This window comes from Copadichromis virginalis, linkage group LG18, assembly GCF_057382275.1.
Source record: "Copadichromis virginalis isolate Kocher_CV1m ecotype Utaka linkage group LG18, C_Virginalis_male_GT1.1, whole genome shotgun sequence".
Taxonomy (NCBI): Eukaryota; Metazoa; Chordata; class Actinopteri; order Cichliformes; family Cichlidae; genus Copadichromis; species Copadichromis virginalis.
In genome coordinates, this window is record NC_140635.1 from 29,506,386 (window position 1) to 29,527,032 (window position 20,647).

The 20,647-nt window shown below is 41.0% G+C and overlaps 2 protein-coding genes across 3 annotated transcripts in view; one reads left to right on the plus strand and one right to left on the minus strand.

Moving 5' to 3' along the window:
• Nucleotides 1-959, minus strand: part of LOC146688237 (sodium channel protein type 2 subunit alpha-like) — a 33,887-nt gene extending 32,928 nt beyond the window's left edge. Inside the window, exon 1 of the mRNA XM_085439815.1 lies at nucleotides 702-959. Coding sequence (XP_085295941.1) covers nucleotides 702-959 — 258 coding nt within the window. The remainder of the gene's footprint in view (nucleotides 1-701) is intronic.
• Nucleotides 960-12,138: 11,179 nt separating this feature from the next.
• On the plus strand, nucleotides 12,139-20,614 carry LOC146688238 (WD repeat-containing protein 48). 2 transcript variants are annotated; one of them, XM_085438525.1, is made up of 18 exons: nucleotides 12,139-12,225; nucleotides 12,949-13,089; nucleotides 13,225-13,303; nucleotides 13,386-13,598; nucleotides 13,766-13,854; nucleotides 14,807-14,908; nucleotides 14,988-15,212; nucleotides 15,363-15,437; nucleotides 15,660-15,762; nucleotides 15,857-15,954; nucleotides 16,557-16,664; nucleotides 16,779-16,875; nucleotides 16,972-17,067; nucleotides 17,290-17,395; nucleotides 17,550-17,637; nucleotides 19,330-19,406; nucleotides 19,502-19,694; nucleotides 19,781-20,614. In XM_085438525.1, exons 1-18 carry the CDS (start codon nucleotides 12,154-12,156, stop codon nucleotides 19,874-19,876), a joined length of 2,058 nt encoding a protein of 685 aa, XP_085294651.1. In that variant the 5' UTR covers nucleotides 12,139-12,153; the 3' UTR covers nucleotides 19,877-20,614. The 2 variants fall into 2 exon arrangements, with proteins under 2 accessions (XP_085294651.1, XP_085294652.1); XM_085438526.1 differs by having other exon boundaries at nucleotides 13,228-13,303.
• Nucleotides 20,615-20,647: the final 33 nt, after the last annotated feature.

Genomic DNA, 20,647 nt, shown 5'->3' on the forward strand with positions numbered 1-20,647 from the left:
AATTGCCTCTATGAAGGAAACCCCAGAAAATGGTCATTTTGTGTCAAGTATTTCTTTAACCAGTAAAAATTATATTGATTCAGTCTGTTAAAACAGGCTGAATTTTGTCTCCCACTACTCCCACTGTAAAAGTGTTGATGTGCTCATTTTAATTTAAATGGTACATAATCTTTGGCAGATTTATCAATACTGATCATTTTATTGCAAACATGAATAAGTTTCTGCCCATAATGTCTGTGATTGCTGGAACCAATATATCTGTGACATGTTTCTTTAAGCAAAAGACAGTTAGCTTTGTTAATACAAAAGAATTTAAAAGAACTGCTATCATCATCATACATTAGTTTGGGCATACAAACCACTCAAATAAGGGCACCTTTGCAATGATTCTCTTTCTGGAACTCTAGTAGAGATATGGAAAACCATTCATCCAAAAGACATTTCATTATTTGGTGTTTTGATGATGGCAGTGAAGAGAGCTAACACTGTAGTCTTAAAACTTCCACAGGTTTTTACGTAATCTGAGTTGAGATCAAGCTGTCAAGTCATAAAAATCATATAACTACAAAAAAACCCAAACAACTCCTATTGGGAGTAGTATCCTATTCATCCGAGCACAACGGTCATCACTCAGAACAAACTTGTGCTGATTCACAGTAACCCTTTCTTCCACAACGGGACAAGCAAACCCAAACTCTTACCCTCTGGTTCTTGTAGTAAAATGGATCGATGTCTTCCAGCGGCACCCCAATAAGTTCTTGAGGGATTTCACCGAAGATGCGTGGCAGTTGCTTCCCTGCCTCCAGGTCGACCCTGGGTTTCGGTGGCTCTGTCTTCTTCTGAGCCCCCTTGGCATTCTTGGCCTGCTCCTCCGCAATCCGCTGCTCCAAGGCAGCCAAGGATTCGCGAGTGAACCGCCGCAAGCCATCAGGACCCGTTGGTAACAGCATGGTTGCCATCTTTTCATCCTGATTCTCCTGTACTAGAATTTACTTACAGCTACAGGGAGGGAAGTATAGATTGAACACAGAAAAACAGATTGAAGAAGGTGAGGATAAATACATTATATACTGCATGAATCAGATCATCTGCCTGTAGCTATCTGTACCAGTAGTTTGGTAAAACAAATTAAAAAATGTCTGAAAGCTGGATTGGAACTCATACTCAAACACTAAATGTAAATGTAAACAGTAAATGAACTGAATTGGTGTCAGAGAAGACTGTTTCTCTGTCACCTGATTATTATATTATACTGATTAGATTATAATACTATTCAAAATTCTGCATCTATCCATCTATCTTTCTTGTAGAACTGTGCTGTCCTTCGGGTGGCGCTGTCACTTGGTGTTCGCTCTCTCTGCGGTAAAGTATCACTTCCTCTTCCTGTTCCAACACACAGGGGTGTTTTTGAGTAGTTTATCTGCATAGCAATTTAATTAAAAACTTTTAGATAACTTCTGTTTTCACAGTATAATCTTCACGTGCTTCATCCAAAGAACACTCTGCTCACACTACTGTTTGAAAAACTAGTTCATGCATTCTAGACTTCTAGGCTGGACTACTGTAACTAATTATTATCAGGACGTCCTAAAAACTCCCTGAAAAGCCTTCAGCTAATCCAAAATGCTGCAGTAAGGGTACTGACAGGGACTAGAAAGAGAGAGTATATTTCTCCTGTTTTGGCTTCCCTTTATTGGCTTCCTGTTAAATCCAGAATTGAATTCAAAATCCTGCTCCTCACATACAAGATCTTAAATAATCAGGCCCCATCTTATCTTAATGACCTTGTAGTACCGTATCACCCCATTTGAGCACTTTGCTCTCACACTGCAGGCCTACTTGTTGTTCCTAGAGTATTTAAAAGTAGAATGGGAGGCAGAGCCTTCAGTTTTCAGGCCCCTCTTCTGTGGAATCAGCTTCCAGTTTGGATTCGGGAGACAGACACTATCTCTACTTTCAAGATTAGGCTTAAAACTTTCCTTTTTGCTAAAGCATATAGTTAGGGCTGGACCAGGTGACCCTGAATCCTCCCTTAGTTATGCTGTATTGGTCATAAGCTGCTGGGGGACTCCCATGATGCATTGAGTTTTTCCTTTTCAGTCACCCTTTTCACTCAGTATGTGTAAATAAACATCTCTGCATTGAACCGTGTTTGTTATTAATCTCCAGCTGTCTTCCACAGCATGTCTTTATCCTGTCTTCCTCCTCTCACCCCACCGGTCCCAGCAGACGACCCCGTCCTTCCCTCAGCCTGGTACTGCCGGAGGTTTCTTCCTGTTAAAAGGGATTTTTTCCTTCCCACTGTCACCAAAGTGCTTGCTCATAGGGGTTCATTTGATTGTGGGGTTTTTCTCTGAATCTATTATTGTAGGATCTACTGTACAATATAAAGCGCCTTGAGGTAACTCTTGTTGTGATTTGGCGATATATAAATAAAATTGAATTGAATATAGAAATAATTAAAGATATATTTTTTTTAATCACAAAACCCATTTTATTTGTATCTAGAAAGACATATACAGCTATAACTTAAAAAACAAAACATTGCCTATTTTTAACTCTAAAAAAGGCTAACAGCATTGTTGTACAATTTTGGCAGAAGAAAGCAAAAACTAGACTTTGCAGATAGATATTAAAGCACTGAGTGGCTATTGTGTCAGATCTCTTCTACAGCTTGGTGTGCTCTCTCCCATAATGCCCAGAAATCTGTTACTGACTGAATTTGAACATGTTTGACTCTCTGTGCCAGCATTCAAAATCTGAATCCAGTCTGAGGCACATTTGCTGTATGATTAAGTTTAACAGCCAGTCCAAAAACTCTGTCCTATATTTTTGAACTAATTACCAATTGTCTGTGCAATGCACTTATAACATAGCTATATGTAAAAGATGGACACAGGCAACATGAAGTTACATATTAATTTTTTAAGCCCTGTTTTCCCATTTTGAAGAGTCAAGATTAGCATTTATCTGTGCGCCATGTTAGCTGGAGCTAGAAGTGAGCATATCTGGACAAAAGTGTGTAGCTGTAAGTTATTAGCTAAGCCTGGGTAGCGAGGATGAATCCATCAAGTGCATGGGCCCACTGCACAGATCAGGCAGATATCTTTAAATTAGAACTATATAACTAGATAATAAAATACTAGAATTTCACTCACCACAACTTTAGCACAGGCCTCTGGATGGACTGTTAGTACAATTAACCACACAACAGGCTGCATATTTTGTTGGATAAAACTACAACTACTGATTATTCTAGTTAGCAGATGTGAATCCTAGCAAAGAGCTATTAGCAAAACCTGCATGTGCACTCACTTCTCTGTCAAAACTGCCGGACTACTAAATTAAGCTAAATGAAGTTTAAAAAGGCAAGTCATTAAAAAGTTCTATCACTGTAAGGTTGTCATGAAAGGGAAAGGGACCAAAAACATTACCATGGGAGGTTTTCAACACTTCTGACTTGGCTTCCAGTCATGGAGGCTGTTCCTTGACTAATACAGCTGCTAAGCAACCTGCTAACACATGGTTAACACAGCAAAGTGTTACTTAAAAACATCTTCGAGAACACTAAAATACTCAAACTGAGGCTTCAAAACAAATCATGTCATGGTGCCTGTGTCCAGCTTTCCTAGACAATTTATCATTTGTTTTTGTGTGGCATCCTGTTCGTCTTTCACTGCAATTCGACTGCACAACTTAACCGATAATGCTTGAACAACCACTACATCCCATTCCCCATTAGATCATTTAATTACCAGTATTGTACTACTGGTCGAACTACAATACACACTCAGTTACTCCTAGTTTTGTTTAGGCTAGCAGCCCTGCTTTGGGGTCTAAAGAAGAAGAAGAAAACCCCCCAAAAATCACAATGAAATATTTTGGGCACCCATCTTGATATGAGGTTTGTAGCATTTATGAAGGAGACAGATATGCCACTGAAGCCCTCACACGGTTCATTTCAAACATTGCATAACAGGATGAAGACTTCAGTCAAACATGGGATTAGCTCTTATTGTTTTGATGGTAAGACTGTGCTAAAGGAGGTTAAGAGACATGATCTAAATTGTCGACTGTTACCACAAACCACCAGCTTTCTGTTTCTCAGTCAGACTAAGGCAGACATAGTTCTAAATCAGAGGGATTAGGAATCAGGATTAGGATGGCAATCATTTGCTGACTGCAACAGGTGACAGCAAGAAGAGAAAATGCAAAGCTATCAGTACATTTACACATATTTAGCACACTTTGTTGTCACTACAGCATCACAAATGCCAAAATGAGCTCCTGAGGCTTAATTTAAACTGTATGCTTCTAAGTTTTCAAAATATTTAAAGCTCAGGGCAGAAATTATATAGGGTACAAGAGAAACAGCCTGCAATAATAAAATCCTAAGCGTAAGTTGTCATTCTGTTGCCACTAAAACTGAAAACAAGAACTAGCTTCATAATTGCTATCACCAAATGTGACATCAAACTCCTTGTTTGGACTCCAGGTCTCAACCAACTCTAAAGATATATCTGGTATTTTCACCACATTCTCATGCATCAATAGTTAATGACTACCAAGAAAATATGAATATTTTTTCTCTTTCAGTCTACAGTGAGATCATTTAAAAATCAACTAAATCTGCATTCGGACATTGAGGGCACGGTGGTGGTGCTTCTCAAACAAGCAAAGCAAGCAAGCTCATCTATCACACAGGGTTGTTTTCTATTTGCCACGTTTGCTTGGAAACAAGTTTGAAAGCCAGAAACTGTGAAATGTATTAACCACAGAAGCAGAACAAGTAAAGTCGACACTGGGATGAAAATGTCTGTTCACCATGAGCTTCTTCTTCCACATTATAAACAATTTGGATTTGAGAAATGCTCATTTGATCCGTGCTATAGCTTACTTGGACTCTGCCATATATTATATAACTACAGTGTAATATTATTTACACTGTAAGTACTTCCTCCACTCTGTAAAACTTCATTAGACTAAAAAAAAAGATTTGTATAACAACTGTTGTTAATTTTAGTCTTTCCCTTTGACAAATCAGAGAATAACAGGTTATTTTGACTCGAGAATTACAGATAAAGGCGGAACAGCTTGAAATCCTGCTCACCTCAAACCCACAGTCTAGAAGAGTACATCCGCTTTGTTCTGATTGGCATAAGCATTAAGACAGGTTGCAGGTCATCGGTACTACACCGTTATTTTTACCAGAGAAGTAAATATAGCTTAAACAGCTCGAAATCCTACTTGTGGATGTTTACAAGCCCGAAAGCAGCACATCTGCTTTGTTCTTAATGGCAAATGTCGTTCCCATGGGATAAGCATTAAGACAGTTTTCAGGTCATCTGATCAGAGATAAAAACCAAAGTCTACTCGTAAATAAAGATAAATACTAAAGACGTTATCGAAAACTCACTGCTACATGTTATCCATGACAGAGTCTGCTATATTAATAACTCAAAAAGCTTTCCAACAGGAGGATTACATTTCGATGCCCTCCTTTTGAAAGAGAAATACCATTGTATCCTTTTCCTATTGACTAAGCTCTGCGAGTTTTGCATCTACTCCTGTCCTGAAATGCATTGATCCCTTCACACGTCCAGCCAGACGCTAGTTATCTGCTTTCACTTGATCTGCTTATTTGGCCCAGGTTTATCTCAGATCAGCTTGTCTCATACACAGAATCCAGTGCTCTCCCATTTACTGTCAAAATAAAGAGGTTAAGGCCCATTTACGACATCATAAAGCAGATAAAAGGTTCAAAGCAATGATATTTCTGTCATGAGGCGACGGGACAGGATGTGACGAATCTTTCAGCGAAACACAGCCCCCAACATTCAGTCTATAAATCAAATGAATGAATGATACAAATTTAATGTGAATATTATTAAATGCACAGAGAGGACAACTGCCAGCATGCACAGTTTCACTTTGCATGCCAGCTTACTCATAGGAGGAAGTGGTTGTAAAGTATTTCACTCATTTTAGTTTGAATAAAATTTAATTCCCATAACAGCCAGATGTGCTGTGGTCATCAGCAGTGCAAATAATTAAGATAATTAGATTGAAAGCAGAGCAGAGCTGCACACTGGCAGTTTTCACATGCAAATGCACGCACATGCACGAACACATGCATTGTGACATGGATTCTCACATCAGCTAACGCCAGAATTTAGCTTCGTACAGCTATGCATTGAAAAAAATGGTTAAAGTAAAGACTCACAGTTCAATAACTGCATGAAGTCTGATGTGTTTTGATGTAAATTAATATGGAACATTATGATAGGACAGTGACAGAACAGTTTGGGCAGTTTTGAGGTTCAATGCATGCGTACAAACCAACCTGATAATTCAAAGGTAACAAAACATGTTTTTAAAGCACCCGTTGACTTTATGAGAGTCTGATTCTAATGCTGAACTTACACTGAGGCATAAATCCAAACTTTCAGCTCTGTTAAGTATATAAACGGCTTTACTGACAATATTCTGTCCCTGCGACGACAATAACTGCAAAAAGAACCCTAAGCTTCAGCAACACTGTAACAAAGTCTGTGTCTGTTACCAGATGTTTATATAAAGTCTTCTGTGACTCTCACGTGTGTCACGGTTTACCAGTTATAATCATCGAATGGTAACTCCTGTTTTTATGCCTCTCAGGGCATCTGTGGATTATTACAAATCGTCTCCTCCTGTTTGGTCCCTAAAGTGCTCATAATTAACTAATTTTTCTCTCATTAAAAGTGAAACATTTTAGAACATATAAAATAGTTAAACATATAAAATGTAGGCTTTTGGAATGTGTGGCTTACCTAAAATAAATGGAAAATACTGTCTTATTCTATAGTTCAAAACAAGTAAGCTGTGAATTTTCTCACAGCTTACTTGGTAATTGTAACTATATTCGAATTGTTCAGTTTCAGGTTTTTATGGCACAATCTCTAAGTTGCTTAGACCAGTGAAGAACTATTATTATGCGACAAATGTATTTAAATACATTTTGTTGCTCTGTAATCCAGCCATTGTTTGTGATCTTAGATTGTAGCTCACACTTTTGTCTAGTTGACAGATTTCCATATAAACCTTCTATATATGCCTTAACCAAGCCTTTTTTTTTTTGCCTTCTTCCATTTTCTGAGTTCAGTTTTTAAAACCTTGAACCTGAACAGTAGAGTATGAATCACTACACTATAGTCCACAGCACAGTGTATTAGCTCTGTGGTCTTAAATAGTCAATAGATGATTTTTCAGATTCTTTCAGATTCTAACTTGTAGTCTTCAGCTCTTTAACCTATACGAATGGAGTAACATGACTATTAGACATGGCATAGTTCCTTATAGAGCCACAGAAGACTATTGTTCCCCCCCCCCCAAATCTTTTATGGGACTACAGTAGGACTTTGTACTGCTGCTATCTATTCCATCATCTTTTATTTTAAGATTGTTTTAACAGGTAAGAAAGTTGTTATCAGGCGATAGCTCTCACTATCTGGTTGTTAACTCATTTCTAACTTAAGACTGCTTTCAAGACGGCCTTCAAATCCAAAGACAAAGAGGAGTTGAAAAGGGTGCAGAGAGAGTTGAGGGGACTGATAAGGAATGGGAAGGACAGCTACAGGCAGAAGATGGAGAACCAGCTTCAGCAAAACAACGTTGGTGAAGTCTGGAGAGGCCTCAGAACCATCTCAGGCCACAAACAGCAGAACTCTCTGCCTGGGAGGGATGTGAGGTGGGCAAATGAACTGAATCATTTCTTCAACAGATTTGATTCAACCATGAGACAGTCTACAACATCGGCTGCAGACTCACCCACCCCCACTGCTGCTGTTCCACCTCTGACACCTCAGACACTTCACACCTCCTCTATTCACCCTGCTCACTCCCCCCCACCCCCAACAACAGCATCCAATACACACTCAACACAAGGCTCCAGCCTGTCTCTCTCAACCACCCAGGTTAGGAGGGAACTGAGGAGGATTAATGGCAAGAAGGCAGCGGGCCCAGATGGCATCAGCTCGAGGGTCGTCAGGTCCTGCGCGGACCAACTGTGTGGGGTGATGGAGCACCTCTTCAACCTGAGCCTGAGGTTGGGAAGAGTCCCACAGCTCTGGAAAACCTCCTGTGTTGTACCAGTGCCAAAGACTTCACGCCCCAAGGACCTCAACAGCTACAGGCCGGTGGCTCTGACATCCCACCTGATGAAGACCCTGGAGCGGTTGGTTCTGGCTCAGCTTCGGCGCCTAACAAGCTCATCACTGGACCCACTTCAGTTTGCCTACTAGCCTGGCATTGGAGCGGATGATGCCGTCATTCACCTCCTACATCGTTCCCTCGCTCACCTGGAGACCGCTGGAAGCACTGTGAGAATCATGTTCTTTGATTTCTCCAGTGCCTTCAACACTATTCTTCCCTCGGTTCTGAAGGACAAGCTGGAGAACTCTGGAGTGGACCATCACCTCACTACCTGGATTTTGGACTACCTCACCGACCGACCACAGTATGTGAGGACTCAGGGCTGTGTGTCGGACAGGGTCCTCTGCAGTACGGGGGCCCCACAGGGAACGGTTCTGGCTCCGTTCCTCTTCACCATCTACACTGCAGACTTCTCCCACAATTCCACCCAGTGCTTCCTGCAGAAGTTCTCTGATGACTCTGCAATAGTCGGCCTCATCACTGATGGGGACGACAAGGAGTACAGAGGACTGACTCAAGACTTTGTGGACTGGTGCCAGCTGAACTACCTCCAGATCAACGCCAGTAAAACCAAGGAGCTGGTGGTAGACTTCCGCAGGCACAAGCATTCTCCACTGCAACCACTGAACATCCAGGGTATGGACATTGAGGCTGTGGACAGCTACAGGTACCTTGGTGTTCATCTGAACAATAGACTGGACTGGACTCATAACTCAGACGCCCTCTACAGGAAAGGGCAGAGCAGGCTGTACCTGCTGCGGAGACTCAGGTCGTTTGGGGTGGAGGGCCCACTCCTGAAGACCTTCTATGACTCTGTGGTGGCTTCTGCTATCTTTTATGGTGTGGTCTGCTGGGGCGGCAGCATCTCTGCTGGGGACAGGAAGAGACTGAACAGGGTGATCCGAAGGGCCAGCTCTGTTCTAGGATGCCCTCTGGACCCAGTGGAGGTGGTGAGTGACAGGAGAACGGCGGCTAAGCTGTCATCCCTGTTGGACAACGTCTCCCACCCCATGCAGCAGACTGTGACAGCACTGAGCAGCTCCTTCAGTGGGAGACTGCGGCACCCACGGTGTGGGACGGAGAGATTGTATATAGCATTCGTATTCTATTTTTATCTTATTGTATATTTTTATTCTATTTTATTCTACTGTATATAGTATATTATTTTATTCTATTCTGTACAGCTGTGTACTGTATTTATTCTTATTGTATTCTAATTTTTGCGTCATAACTTTTGCACTGTCCACTTCCTGCTGTGACAAAACAAATTTCCCACGTGTGGGACTAATAAAGGTTATCTTATCTTATCTTATCTTTCTTTGGATTTACTTTTTTTTTTTTAAATAATGCTGTATTTTGCAATCGAAATATTAAAAACTACACTAAAAACATTATTAAAAAGTTTAGAAATGAGTCCAACTTTTTTCAAATTTTTCTGGGGGGTCTAGTGTAACTGGGCCTTCTGTGTGTTCTTCATCACCATGTTATGTGTCCTTCTCCCCCTCAGAGCTTCATACTGTGATCTGAGGTGCACAGCCTGAACTGATGACCTACTTCTTTGGCAGAAACCTTTCAATGTAATTGCAAAAGATAGCTTAAACGCCAAGCATACAGAAAGTACACACATATAAAAATATAGACAGTGGTAAAATGATCCACTCATGAAACCAGTAGCTGATAATGAACTGAATCCCAGTTGCCAGTGTTCAGATATTACTTAAAAAAAAAACACCCAAAATATGAATATTACAACTTATCAAAAGTTACATGAGTCACATTAAACATGAAGATTGTTGAGCTTTTTTTTTTTTTTTTTTTTTTTAAGTGGTTTGTGATGTCATGAATGACGTGTAATAATCATTACATTAAGTGTCTTTTCACTTCATATGGAGATAAGAAGCCAAAGGAAACATTGACCTCGTTAAAGTGAATTTCCACATGTAGCTTAACCCTAAAGCTTTTTGAAACTGAACACTTATTTTTGATGAAGTAATGAGCGCTTCTCCGTTAACATACGGCCCTTATGCGAATACAATAAAAAATGAAAAACAAAAGGAGAGAACAAACAGCCAACAAGTCGTGCCAATCATTTTCTGCTATATGTTTTTGCAGCCACATGAGGATTCCGTGCAGAATATACTTACATGTGAAACTGTGAGTTTTACAGCATCGTTTCCAGAATGAAGTTCTTCGGGTTTTAGAAGAAGAAACAACCAAACCTTCCGTGCAAAATCCATGTTTTCTTTTCAAGGCTCACTTCGCCTCATCGTGGATCCAAACTCAAGCCCACGGGGGAAAAAGTGTCATCAGAATCCAGAGAAAAACGGTCAAAACTGACTTCTTGGTAAGCGCCAGAGGTCTGCAGTCACCCTATTTTGGACATTTTGAAAGCTGTCACAGGTGCGGTGTAAGTAAAACTTCGTCCTCTTGCCTTCCATTCGTGAGGCCCGTCGGTTTTCATCCCATGAAGGAAAAGTCTCCGGCTGCCGAGCGTGGAGGATGCTGCGCTGTCTCGATTTGCCCTTGAGCAGGAGAGCAGTGAGGGTGGGGGAAGGGGGGGGGGGGGGGGGGGGGTTGCTGGGCCACAGAGGATTACTGCGCCATAGGCGTCCCATGGCGCTCTCAGGCATAATGTGCGCTGTGCTTTTGCCACATCACCAAGTATGCCTTAGTCCAAGGACTATGAAGAAACTCAAAGTTTATTTCTGTAAAAAGTGTGTGTGGGAAACGCCCAGTCTCCTACCAGAGAAGCCAACATTTCACGTGCCTCACCTTTCACACGGGGGTTTTGAACACTTGAAACACTTTTGTTTGGTTTAATGGTCAACCAGAGGCATGCACACCCGTGAAGAACAGCCAGAGCCCGAGTTCACAGCATGCACCCTACAGTGAGCTGATTTGGTTTGGATTCAAAACCTGATTCGCATGAGTGAATCCTTAAAAAGACGTGATTTCACACCACCGGTCCTCAGACTTTTATTCTGTCTTTCCGGGAGGTTTGGACTTCGTGTGCAGCTCATGATAGTGTATTACCCCCTCTAGTGTTCGGTAATAGACTTTCTTTTTTGTATGGAGCAGGAAGAATTCTTATTTTCAGAACATTGCGCAGATTGATAGACCCAAATACTGTCTCATCAGGATTCATACATCACATTTTGTGCATTAAGGTATAGAGGAAGGCGGGACATATTTTAAGCTTATTTCTAAGTCATTCTAATAAAAGATAAAAAGCCTGGTAAATAGTTTACCCAGATAATGTGAACATTGGACGATTGGACAGGCTTGTGTTAATCCTCCTCTGCGACCATATAAACAGATGTTTATATTTGCATATTATATAATAATACAGCCATAACGATTACCCAGCGTGCATCATGGTAAACTGCGCGGAAGTATCAATCACTGTGCCATACAGGTACTCGGATCGATATAAATATTGATAGTTTCAATACCAAAGCTGGTATTGATATTGGCTCGAGACGGTTAGAGTCAATACTTTCTTTCTTTCCCCTATGTACCCCACTGAATTATTTCATGAACAATTATAGCTATATCAAACACGCACTATGAAAAATGTCTCTGCACCTTTTTTGTGTTGACTGTCACATCTGTTTTAATTATGGTAGCACATAGAACACATAGTTGACCCAAAGTGCTTGAGAGAGAGACGTATTTAGATTCTAGGTCTTCAAAAAACCAAAACCAAAACAAAAACTAGTTTTAAAATACATAAATTATGTTACATTGATTATTACATTTTTAAATTGATTGATACCCAAAGTGTACTATTACAAAACAGCACCACTGTGCCAGTGAACAAATCCCCAGGAGTGAGTGGTGGGGAAAGACAAAAAAATAAATAAAATAAAATCCTTTTAAGTTAACGGTTTAGGAAAGTGTAGAACAACATTACCCAGAAAGCCCAGGTACATATGTTTTCTTTTTTTCCGGATGTAGCATCACATGAATTCACTGTCAACATGCAAGATGGCCACGCATCACAGGCAAAATGCTGCTGGGCGGAGGAAAGTACAGGTAAATTAGAGGCGTTACATTATTGATAAATGTGTGACAACGGCAACATCGGGGCCTCCAGCTTAAAGATGCTCTTCACAAACACCCGATAGGGAGTAAAAAACACATGCACAAGATAGCGTTGCAGTTAGGTGTCATGACTCAAGCCAGCTAACCTATCTAGCTTAGCATACGAGAGGTGTTAGCGGCATGTGCTAACGGTCGCTTCCAAATGATTACATGCTTTTGCAAACATTTTTTTCATACGAGCAAGTGTAAAATACTTTATAAGATAACTACAGATATCGCCTGTCAGTACAAAATAATAACACCCCTCTTGGGTTGCCGTTTGAAGCTGTTACGGCGTTGACGGAAGCTAAGCTAGCTACTGTATCCGGGCTCCGTCTAATTGCTAGTGAAACGTACGCGTCCGGGCAGGTCTGTCGTGAACCATTGCCAGTATGCCCAGCTGCCGTAAAAATACACATTAAAGTTATGCACTTTCCTTGTTGTTAAACTGAAACCGGTTTGCATTATATGCCAGTGTGTGTGACATTTAGTTAAGCTCTGTGTTTGTCTCGTTAACTCTGCAGGTCCTTGCAGTGCAAGTTCACGTTATACAAGTGTTAGAGCGTTAGAGCTTAAAGGGTGGGTGTGTTGGGTGGGTGTGTTGTGTGGGCCAAAACAAAACAGATCGAGATTAGGAGTCTGAGCCCAGCGCCCATTCTCCTCTCTGTGTTCCAGGTATCATATGTCATTAGAGATGAGGTGGAGAAGTACAATCGAAACGGGGTGAATGCACTCCAGCTCGACCCTGCTCTGAACCGGCTCTTCACTGCAGGGAGGGACTCCATCATCCGGATATGGAGCGTCTACCAGCACAAAGTACAGCTTCTTGCCCTGCTCCGTTATGCTAAAACAGTCAACTCATTTTACACAAGGCAGCTGCTTTAGTATGCATTTCTCAAATCTCATGCCTAAGACTGTTTTAACTGTCCTTGTCCTCTCTTGTTATTGTAGCAGGACCCATACATTGCATCGATGGAGCATCATACAGACTGGGTTAATGACATAGTCCTCTGTTGCAATGGAAAAACTTGTGAGTTTTTTTAAGCTGTTCAGTTCACCCAACATTTTATTTTGAAACCCCCGTTTCTAATCTAAAAAAAATTTGCTTTCAGTGATATCTGCCTCATCGGATACGACAGTCAAAGTATGGAACGCACACAAAGGGTTTTGTATGTCAACGTTACGAACACATAAGGACTACGTGAAAGCGTTGGCTTACGCTAAGGACAAAGAGCTGGTAGCATCAGCAGGTCTGGACAGGCAGATCTTTCTTTGGGATGTGAACACACTAACAGCACTCACTGCTTCCAACAACACTGTCACCAGTAAGTAAAGATTTTGCAGTGTGACACTAGTATCCATTTCTGTCCTCTGGACAGAAGCTTAGATTAGATGTGAATTGTACTGAGTGTAATTTGTATTCAGCATGACCGATATGTTTATGTCAAAGTCAGTCTGTACCTTTGGACTTATTATAATTTGTCTCCAACAGCTTCATCGCTGAGTGGGAACAAGGACTCAATCTATAGTCTGGCTATGAACCAGATGGGCACGGTTATTGTATCAGGATCCACAGAAAAGGTTTGTGACACACAGATGGACAGATTTACACAGTGCCCAGTGTTTACACTAAGGAATAAATGCAAACTTTCAGTTGTGTTAAATTTTTGAAAATACTGAGACATAAACAGCTTCACTGAGCAACAATCTGTTTCTCTAACTACAATAAATTTTAAAAGGACTCTAAGCTTCAATAACTCAGCTCTCAGGAGCGTCACAGGTACCAATTATAATCACTCATTCAGTGATTAGAATTGCTTTTTAGGGTCTCTGTGGATTATTACACGTCTCTTAGTCCTGTTTGGGTCCCTAAAATGCTCATAATTGTCTTAGGGGTGATGTATAATAGCATAGTTTAAGCGTTGCTCTGTAATCCAGGTATCATTTGTGATCTTAAATTGTACCTTCACAGTTTTGTCTAGTTGACAGATTTCCAAATAAACCTCAGGCCTCAACAAAGCCTTTTTAGCCTTCTTCCATTCACTGAGTTCAATTTTTTCAAAAACTTGAACCTGAGCAGTAGACAATGAATTACTACACTATAATCTAGTAATTGCCTTGTTAACTTATTTTTACTAATTTCTTAAAACGCAAAACCCATAAAAAGTTCTTTCATATTCTAACTTGTAGTCTTCAGCTCTATGTAGGTAGGTTACATGGCTTTAGTAAAATGACTATTATAAGAAAACTTAACTCTAACTTCTCTTAAGAATTTGTAAGCAAGTGATAATACAAGTTCTTCACTGACCTTTGGTTTCTGTTCAGATATCCTTAAAGCATTTCCATTAGGCTGTCACAAATCTGTGGATATTATAAACTATAAAGACTGCTTCAAAAATCTAATATAAAGGAAATGCATGAATGGTGTAATTGAGTGCGTACCTTGCTTTGTTTTAGCCCAGTAGGATTATCATGCATGTAAACACAGTGAAGTAGTGCCTGCTGTCGTTACCCTTCTTGTGTCTTTCTTCAGGTTCTGAGAGTGTGGGATCCTCGAACATGCGCTAAGCTCATGAAGCTAAAAGGTCACACGGACAACGTCAAATCGTTGCTGCTGAATCGAGACGGCACTCAGGTGAGTTAAATAATCTAAAATGCCGTGGCTGCCAAAGAGCAGAGTTTCAGAATCTAAAAGTCACCGGTCCTCCCCACAGTGCCTATCAGGCAGTTCAGATGGGACCATTCGCCTTTGGTCCCTCGGCCAGCAGAGGTGCATCGCCACCTACCGTGTGCACGACGAAGGGGTGTGGGCCCTGCAGGTCAATGAGGCCTTTACGCACGTATATTCTGGAGGCAGAGACAAAAAGATCTACTGTACGGACCTGCGTAACCCAGACATCCGTGTCCTTATCTGTGAGGAGAAGGCCCCAGTGCTCAAAGTAAGGGTCCAGCAAATAAGGGCTAGATTTTTGTAATAACTGCATAACAACCTGTGTAATAGTTAATTTTAGGATATATTTAACCATAATATTGAAAATATAAAAGGATGGGTCTCAGGGTCATTCAGCCTTTTGCCTTTTCTTGCACAGATGGAACTGGACAGATCTGCGGACCCACCTCCAGCAATCTGGGTCTCCACCACCAAGTCATCTGTTAATAAATGGGTAAGCATGCGTGACACCTCTGAGATCAGTGATCCACTGTCAATGTAGTGAAGTATAGATAGAGGGTTGTTCATGTGGCCACACCTAACTGTGTTCAGCCATAATTCATCTGCAGTTCATTTAAAATTTAAAAGCAGCTTTGTAATTCTGTATTACAAAAGAGAAGAACAAGGAGTGGGGAAGCAATTATTAAAAGTTTTTGTTTTTTTGGTGTGTGTTTAGTCTCTAAAGGGAATGCACAACTTCAGATCATCCGGAGAGTATGACAACGACTGCACCACCCCTCTGACACCACTGTGTACTCAGCCAGAACAAGTCATCAAGGGTACTTTTGTTTTTTGTTTCTTTTTTATGTGAAAGTATACAATCCTCCAAATCTCTTTTCCCTCTGTTAACTAACAGCGCTGTTGATGTTGCAGGAGGTGCCAGTATTATTCAGTGCCACATTCTGAATGACAAAAGACACATACTCACCAAAGACACCAACAACAATGTGGCTTTCTGGGACGTCCTAAAGGTAAACCACACACTCTGGCATTAATGATTAAGATATTAGGATATGGGATGTGCTCTTATCTTGGTCTTTATTGGTCTTCATAGGTGGGAGGATAAGTGAAGGAGATTTCAGGGCGTGGCTTGCATCACTAAATGTCACTGATTAGTCGAATATATCAGAATTTTAAAGCCAAATTTAAAAAAAAAAAAAAAAAGCTGCTAATGCAGACTGTTTATGTTCACTGTTCTAAGACATAACAACATGGAGATACAGCAGAACTGGGTGGTGATGCCCAACAAGAATGAATGGTTTTATAGTTGTGTAAAATAAAGAAGAGCTGTTGTTTTTGGTTTGTGAAATGAATGATTTTGCCTTATTTTTTAATCTTCCTGGGGCTGCCGTCCAGGAAGAAGAACTGATGGACCCCGAATGAACCTTTAGTTCTTCTGAAAGTTTCCCAGGCGTGGGTGTTGGGGCGGAGAACTCCACTGTGGTTTTATTGGTGCTCATCCACCTGAATGAGCTGATGAATCTGTGTGAATTAAAGTGAAATTGTAGGAATGCACACCTGTCGATATATCTGTAGTTTGAAATGACCTTTTGTGCTCACATTTGACCTGTAGGCATGTAAGGGCGAAGACTTGGGGAAGGTTGAATTTGACGAAGAGATTAAAAAGCGCTTCAAGATGGTCTATGTGCCAAATTGGTTCTCTGTTGATCTGAAAACTGGGGTGAGTTTCAAACCTGGTAATACAGGAGCCCGTCACATGATTTGACATTCAGTGTTTTCTAGCTGAGTTCTAACTTCTCCTGGTTGATTCCTGTCGTGGTTATGTGCTCGACAGATGCTCACTATCACTTTGGATGAGAGTGACTGCTTTGCTGCCTGGGTGTCTGCAAAGGACGCAGGGTTTTCAAGTTCCGATGGATCGGATCCAAAGTGTAAGAGATTACATTTTCTATACTAATGAAGGTTACGTAATGCAGAGCCAGAGGTCTAAGTTAGCATTACACAACGCTGATTTCTCCCCTTTGCAGTGAACCTGGGCGGACTATTGCTTCAGGCTCTGCTGGAGTTCTGGCCCAGAACCCGAATCAACCCCATGGACGAGGAAGAGAACGAGGTGAACCATGGTGAGGAGATTGATTGACTGATTCAATTATCCAGTGAATGCACAAACTGCCAAATGTCTGCACCGAGGGGAGCGTCATCGGGGCATGTTTTTTCCTTTGTCTTGTTTCCCTCGTCTTTTTATCCACTTGGCCTCAAACATGAATTGGCTGCAAACTGTGCCAGTGAGCGCATTCTAAGCCAAGATGTCATCGGGTTTGTTGATTATGTTCTTGTTCCCTCAGTGAACGGAGAGCAAGAAAACAGGGTCCAGAAAGGCAACGGATATTTCCAGGTGCCACCACACACACCAGTTATCTTTGGAGAAGCGGGAGGCAGAACCCTTTTTAGGTAAGCTCTCACCAACAAACTTTCAAACTTTTAGATCGTCAGTTAAGGTCATGTTAGAAAGTCAAATCTTCCCCTTGTGATGTCATCACATGTCATTAGAAATGGTCGCACAAGTCCAGCGTTTCTTTTGATCTGCTTTATTTTTACGCTGCAGGTTGCTATGTAGAGATTCAGGCGGAGAGACTGAATCCATGCTGCTCAATGAGACAGTCCCACAGTGGGTTATTGATATAACTGTAGATGTGAGTATCTCTGCTGATTATTATTATTTTTAAACCTCCTTTCCGTTGATCTTTTATTAAAGTGTGCATGTTGTGCTTTTCATCTATCCTGTCATATGCAGTGTTCCACTGGTGGCTGATCATAGTAAACCTGGTCAAAGTTTCACATAATAAAATCAGTGGATAATAATCTCTGTGACACTATTGGCTGATCATAGGGTCATAACTTGAAAGAGAGGGGCTATCTTAAATATAATCAAGCACAGCACAGCACCTAATGTTTTACATTTCTTGTTTGCAAAGGGTAGCCAATCATCAGAAAGTTGTCTGACAGTGAGTGTGAAAGAAACCTAAGCAGCTCATTTCATATATGTTCGACATGAGAGGCTGCTCCGAGACTCAGTATAAGATAAATAAGCATTATTTTTGAACTGTGGAGCATGCAAAGCTAGTCCAAGAATAAAAATATGGAACTGGAAATGAGCAGCTGGCTCCCTTTTTAAAGCCTTTCCCTTATTTGCCCTTTATCCTGGGCATCATCCTTCATCTGCTCGTCTAACTTTGGTCTACATCGCTCTACATAATTTATTAAAATTAGAAAGCCCAAGTGCTCGTGTCTATATTTCATGCACATTTCATTCAAAAATTAAAAGAAGATTTTTTTTAAAAATGTGGCATGAGTAGTTGAAGCCCACTGGTTTGGAAGCTTGGAGGAAGAAAATCATGACTGCTTTTGTTGCTAAACACTACAAAGTGTTAATACGTATACTCTAGTTGGACGGCTTTAGTGTGGGAAGGAACTAAAAGCTGCATAAAACAGGCAAAAATAGCCCTGTGTTTGTATTTGAGATTCAGTACTTCTGAGTTTGTGTAACATGTTTTATACTTGGTACAGATGATGGTAATGAGTACTTCCTTGAGTTGCTTATAGACTAAAGCAGAATTGTGACTCCAATGATGATTCTCTCTCAATCAGTAGTGGCCAGAATATACAACACCTTAAAACCTGAAGCAGCAAAATGTTATTCATTTATCAGGTTACTGTTTCCAAATGTGACCTGACCAACTTTCTGTTATTTCAAACTAAACACTCTGTTCTGTATAAAGAGACTAGACGTGCACAGCTTGCCTGCTCTAATAGTAATCCACTAACACTCAGTTGTTAGTGAATGAGTGAACATTAAGGCAGTTAGAAACGACGAGCACTAAAAATGTGTACTTGCCTTTCACAAATTGCTCTATACTCAGTAGGGACTAAGGTATGACATTAAGAGCTATGACTGTGCACTTTATCACAACATGATACAAATGTGAAACCTGATTGCAGGAGATTTCTTGCAGTGAGAAAGCAGAGGGAACTCTGCAGCATTGCCGTTAAAAAAGTTCTTCAACCACTTTGTGATTTATTTACTCAAGTTTAATACATGTTATTTTTATCACACGGTCAGAACTCATTTGTGTCAAACAAGGTGACACAGAGTCATTGCTTTTAAAGTACACGGACCAGCTGTGCCTGGCTGTGTAATCACCGCACTGCTTGCCAACAGGCCCGGTCTAAGCCAGAAAAAAGCTCAGCGGTGTTACAGATCCATCACTGTTCTTCCCTGGATGAAGCAATACCATTTTCTTGTATCTTTGTGATGTGACATTTGCAATTAAATTTTGTTCTCACGTTTGAGTTACACGTCTTTTTTTTTTTTTTTTCCATGACAGAAAAATATGCCCAAGTTCAACAAAATCCCGTTCTACCTCCAGCCCCACTCTTCCTCTGGTGCAAAAACTCTAAAAAAGTAAGTTTGTAATTTCTCGTATTTCAGCAAAGATCCGTGTCACGTGCAGCTCTGCAATGTTCAGAGCTGGTTTTTATACCTTCTTTGTCGCACAGGGACCGACTGTCGGCCAGTGACATGCTCCAGGTGAGAAAGGTCATGGAACATGTTTATGAGAAGATCATCAACTTGGACAACGAGTCACAGACCACCAGCTCCTCGGCCAACGATAAACCCGGGGAGCAGGAGAAGGAGGAGGACATGGCCATGCTAGCTGAAGAGAAGATTGAGCTAATGTGTCAAGACCAGGTGGGCACATCAACACGCTCTGTGAATGCACTGAACACAACTTCTCTTTCATGTTAGTAACCTTCTTTTGTTTTTGATTCATCCAGGTGCTAGATCCCAACATGGACCTGCGAACAGTTAAACATTTTATCTGGAAGAGCGGAGGGGACTTGACACTTCACTATAGGCAGAAGTCCACGTGAAAGTCGTCATTTTTAAAAGCAGAACTCTTTGTCATTTGCCAATCACCACCCACCTCTGACATGTAGTACCCTAAAACCCCATTGTGTGGTCAAGAGTTGCAGTAACAGTGAGAATCCAGTAAAATTTGTGGGGACATGGCTCATGTTGTATTATAGGAAACTGAGAAGAACAGGCCGGCGCAGCCAACAGACACCTGGGAAATAAGTGGTCCATATTGTTTTTTTTAAGTTTGGACGTAAATGTCTCCTCTCTGCATCCTTTTTTTTTTTCCTTGTTCTTCTTCCTCACATCTTTGACTGTCCCTGCCCACCCTTTCCTGATTGGCATTTTATTTTTGAAGCGACTGAAGTTGCAGTGCGTGTTTGTGTATGTATGCACACGGATGTAGTAGACTGTCTGTTCTAGTACATTCCAGGAAACTGTCCTTGTTCTACAGACACTCCAGTCCTGTCTCAGCAGTATCACCAGTTTAGGAGTACACTTGGTCTCTGGGTAGCCTCACAGTCCCTCAAAGACAAAAAAACCCCTCTGTTCTGTAGTCGACGTCGTCTGCATTAACTTGAACTTAACCTCGGCTTAGACATCCAGTTAGTGCAGAGCTTGAACCTCATCGACAGAAGCAGTCCACGTTGTCTTTTGTTTTTAGCGGTGTTATCCTCAAAGGAATGAATGTTCTTTATTTTGTAAATATATGTACAACATTTTTCATTTAAATTACTTTTTCTTTTGGTTTTGCAGCTGTTTTCTTTTTGTTTTTGTACAGTTTACTT

What these genes read in the sequence shown, in the direction of transcription:
- LOC146688238 (XM_085438525.1), top strand. Translation starts at nt 12,154, where the DNA reads ATGAATTCACTGTCAACATGCAAGATGGCCACGCATCACAGGCAAAAT. An exon ending in GCCAGAACAAGTCATCAAGG is followed by an intron (nt 15,763 to 15,856) that starts GTACTTTTGTTT and finishes TTGATGTTGCAG; the next exon opens with GAGGTGCCAGTATTATTCAG. An exon ending in TTATTGATATAACTGTAGAT is followed by an intron (nt 17,638 to 19,329) that starts GTGAGTATCTCT and finishes TTTCCATGACAG; the next exon opens with AAAAATATGCCCAAGTTCAA.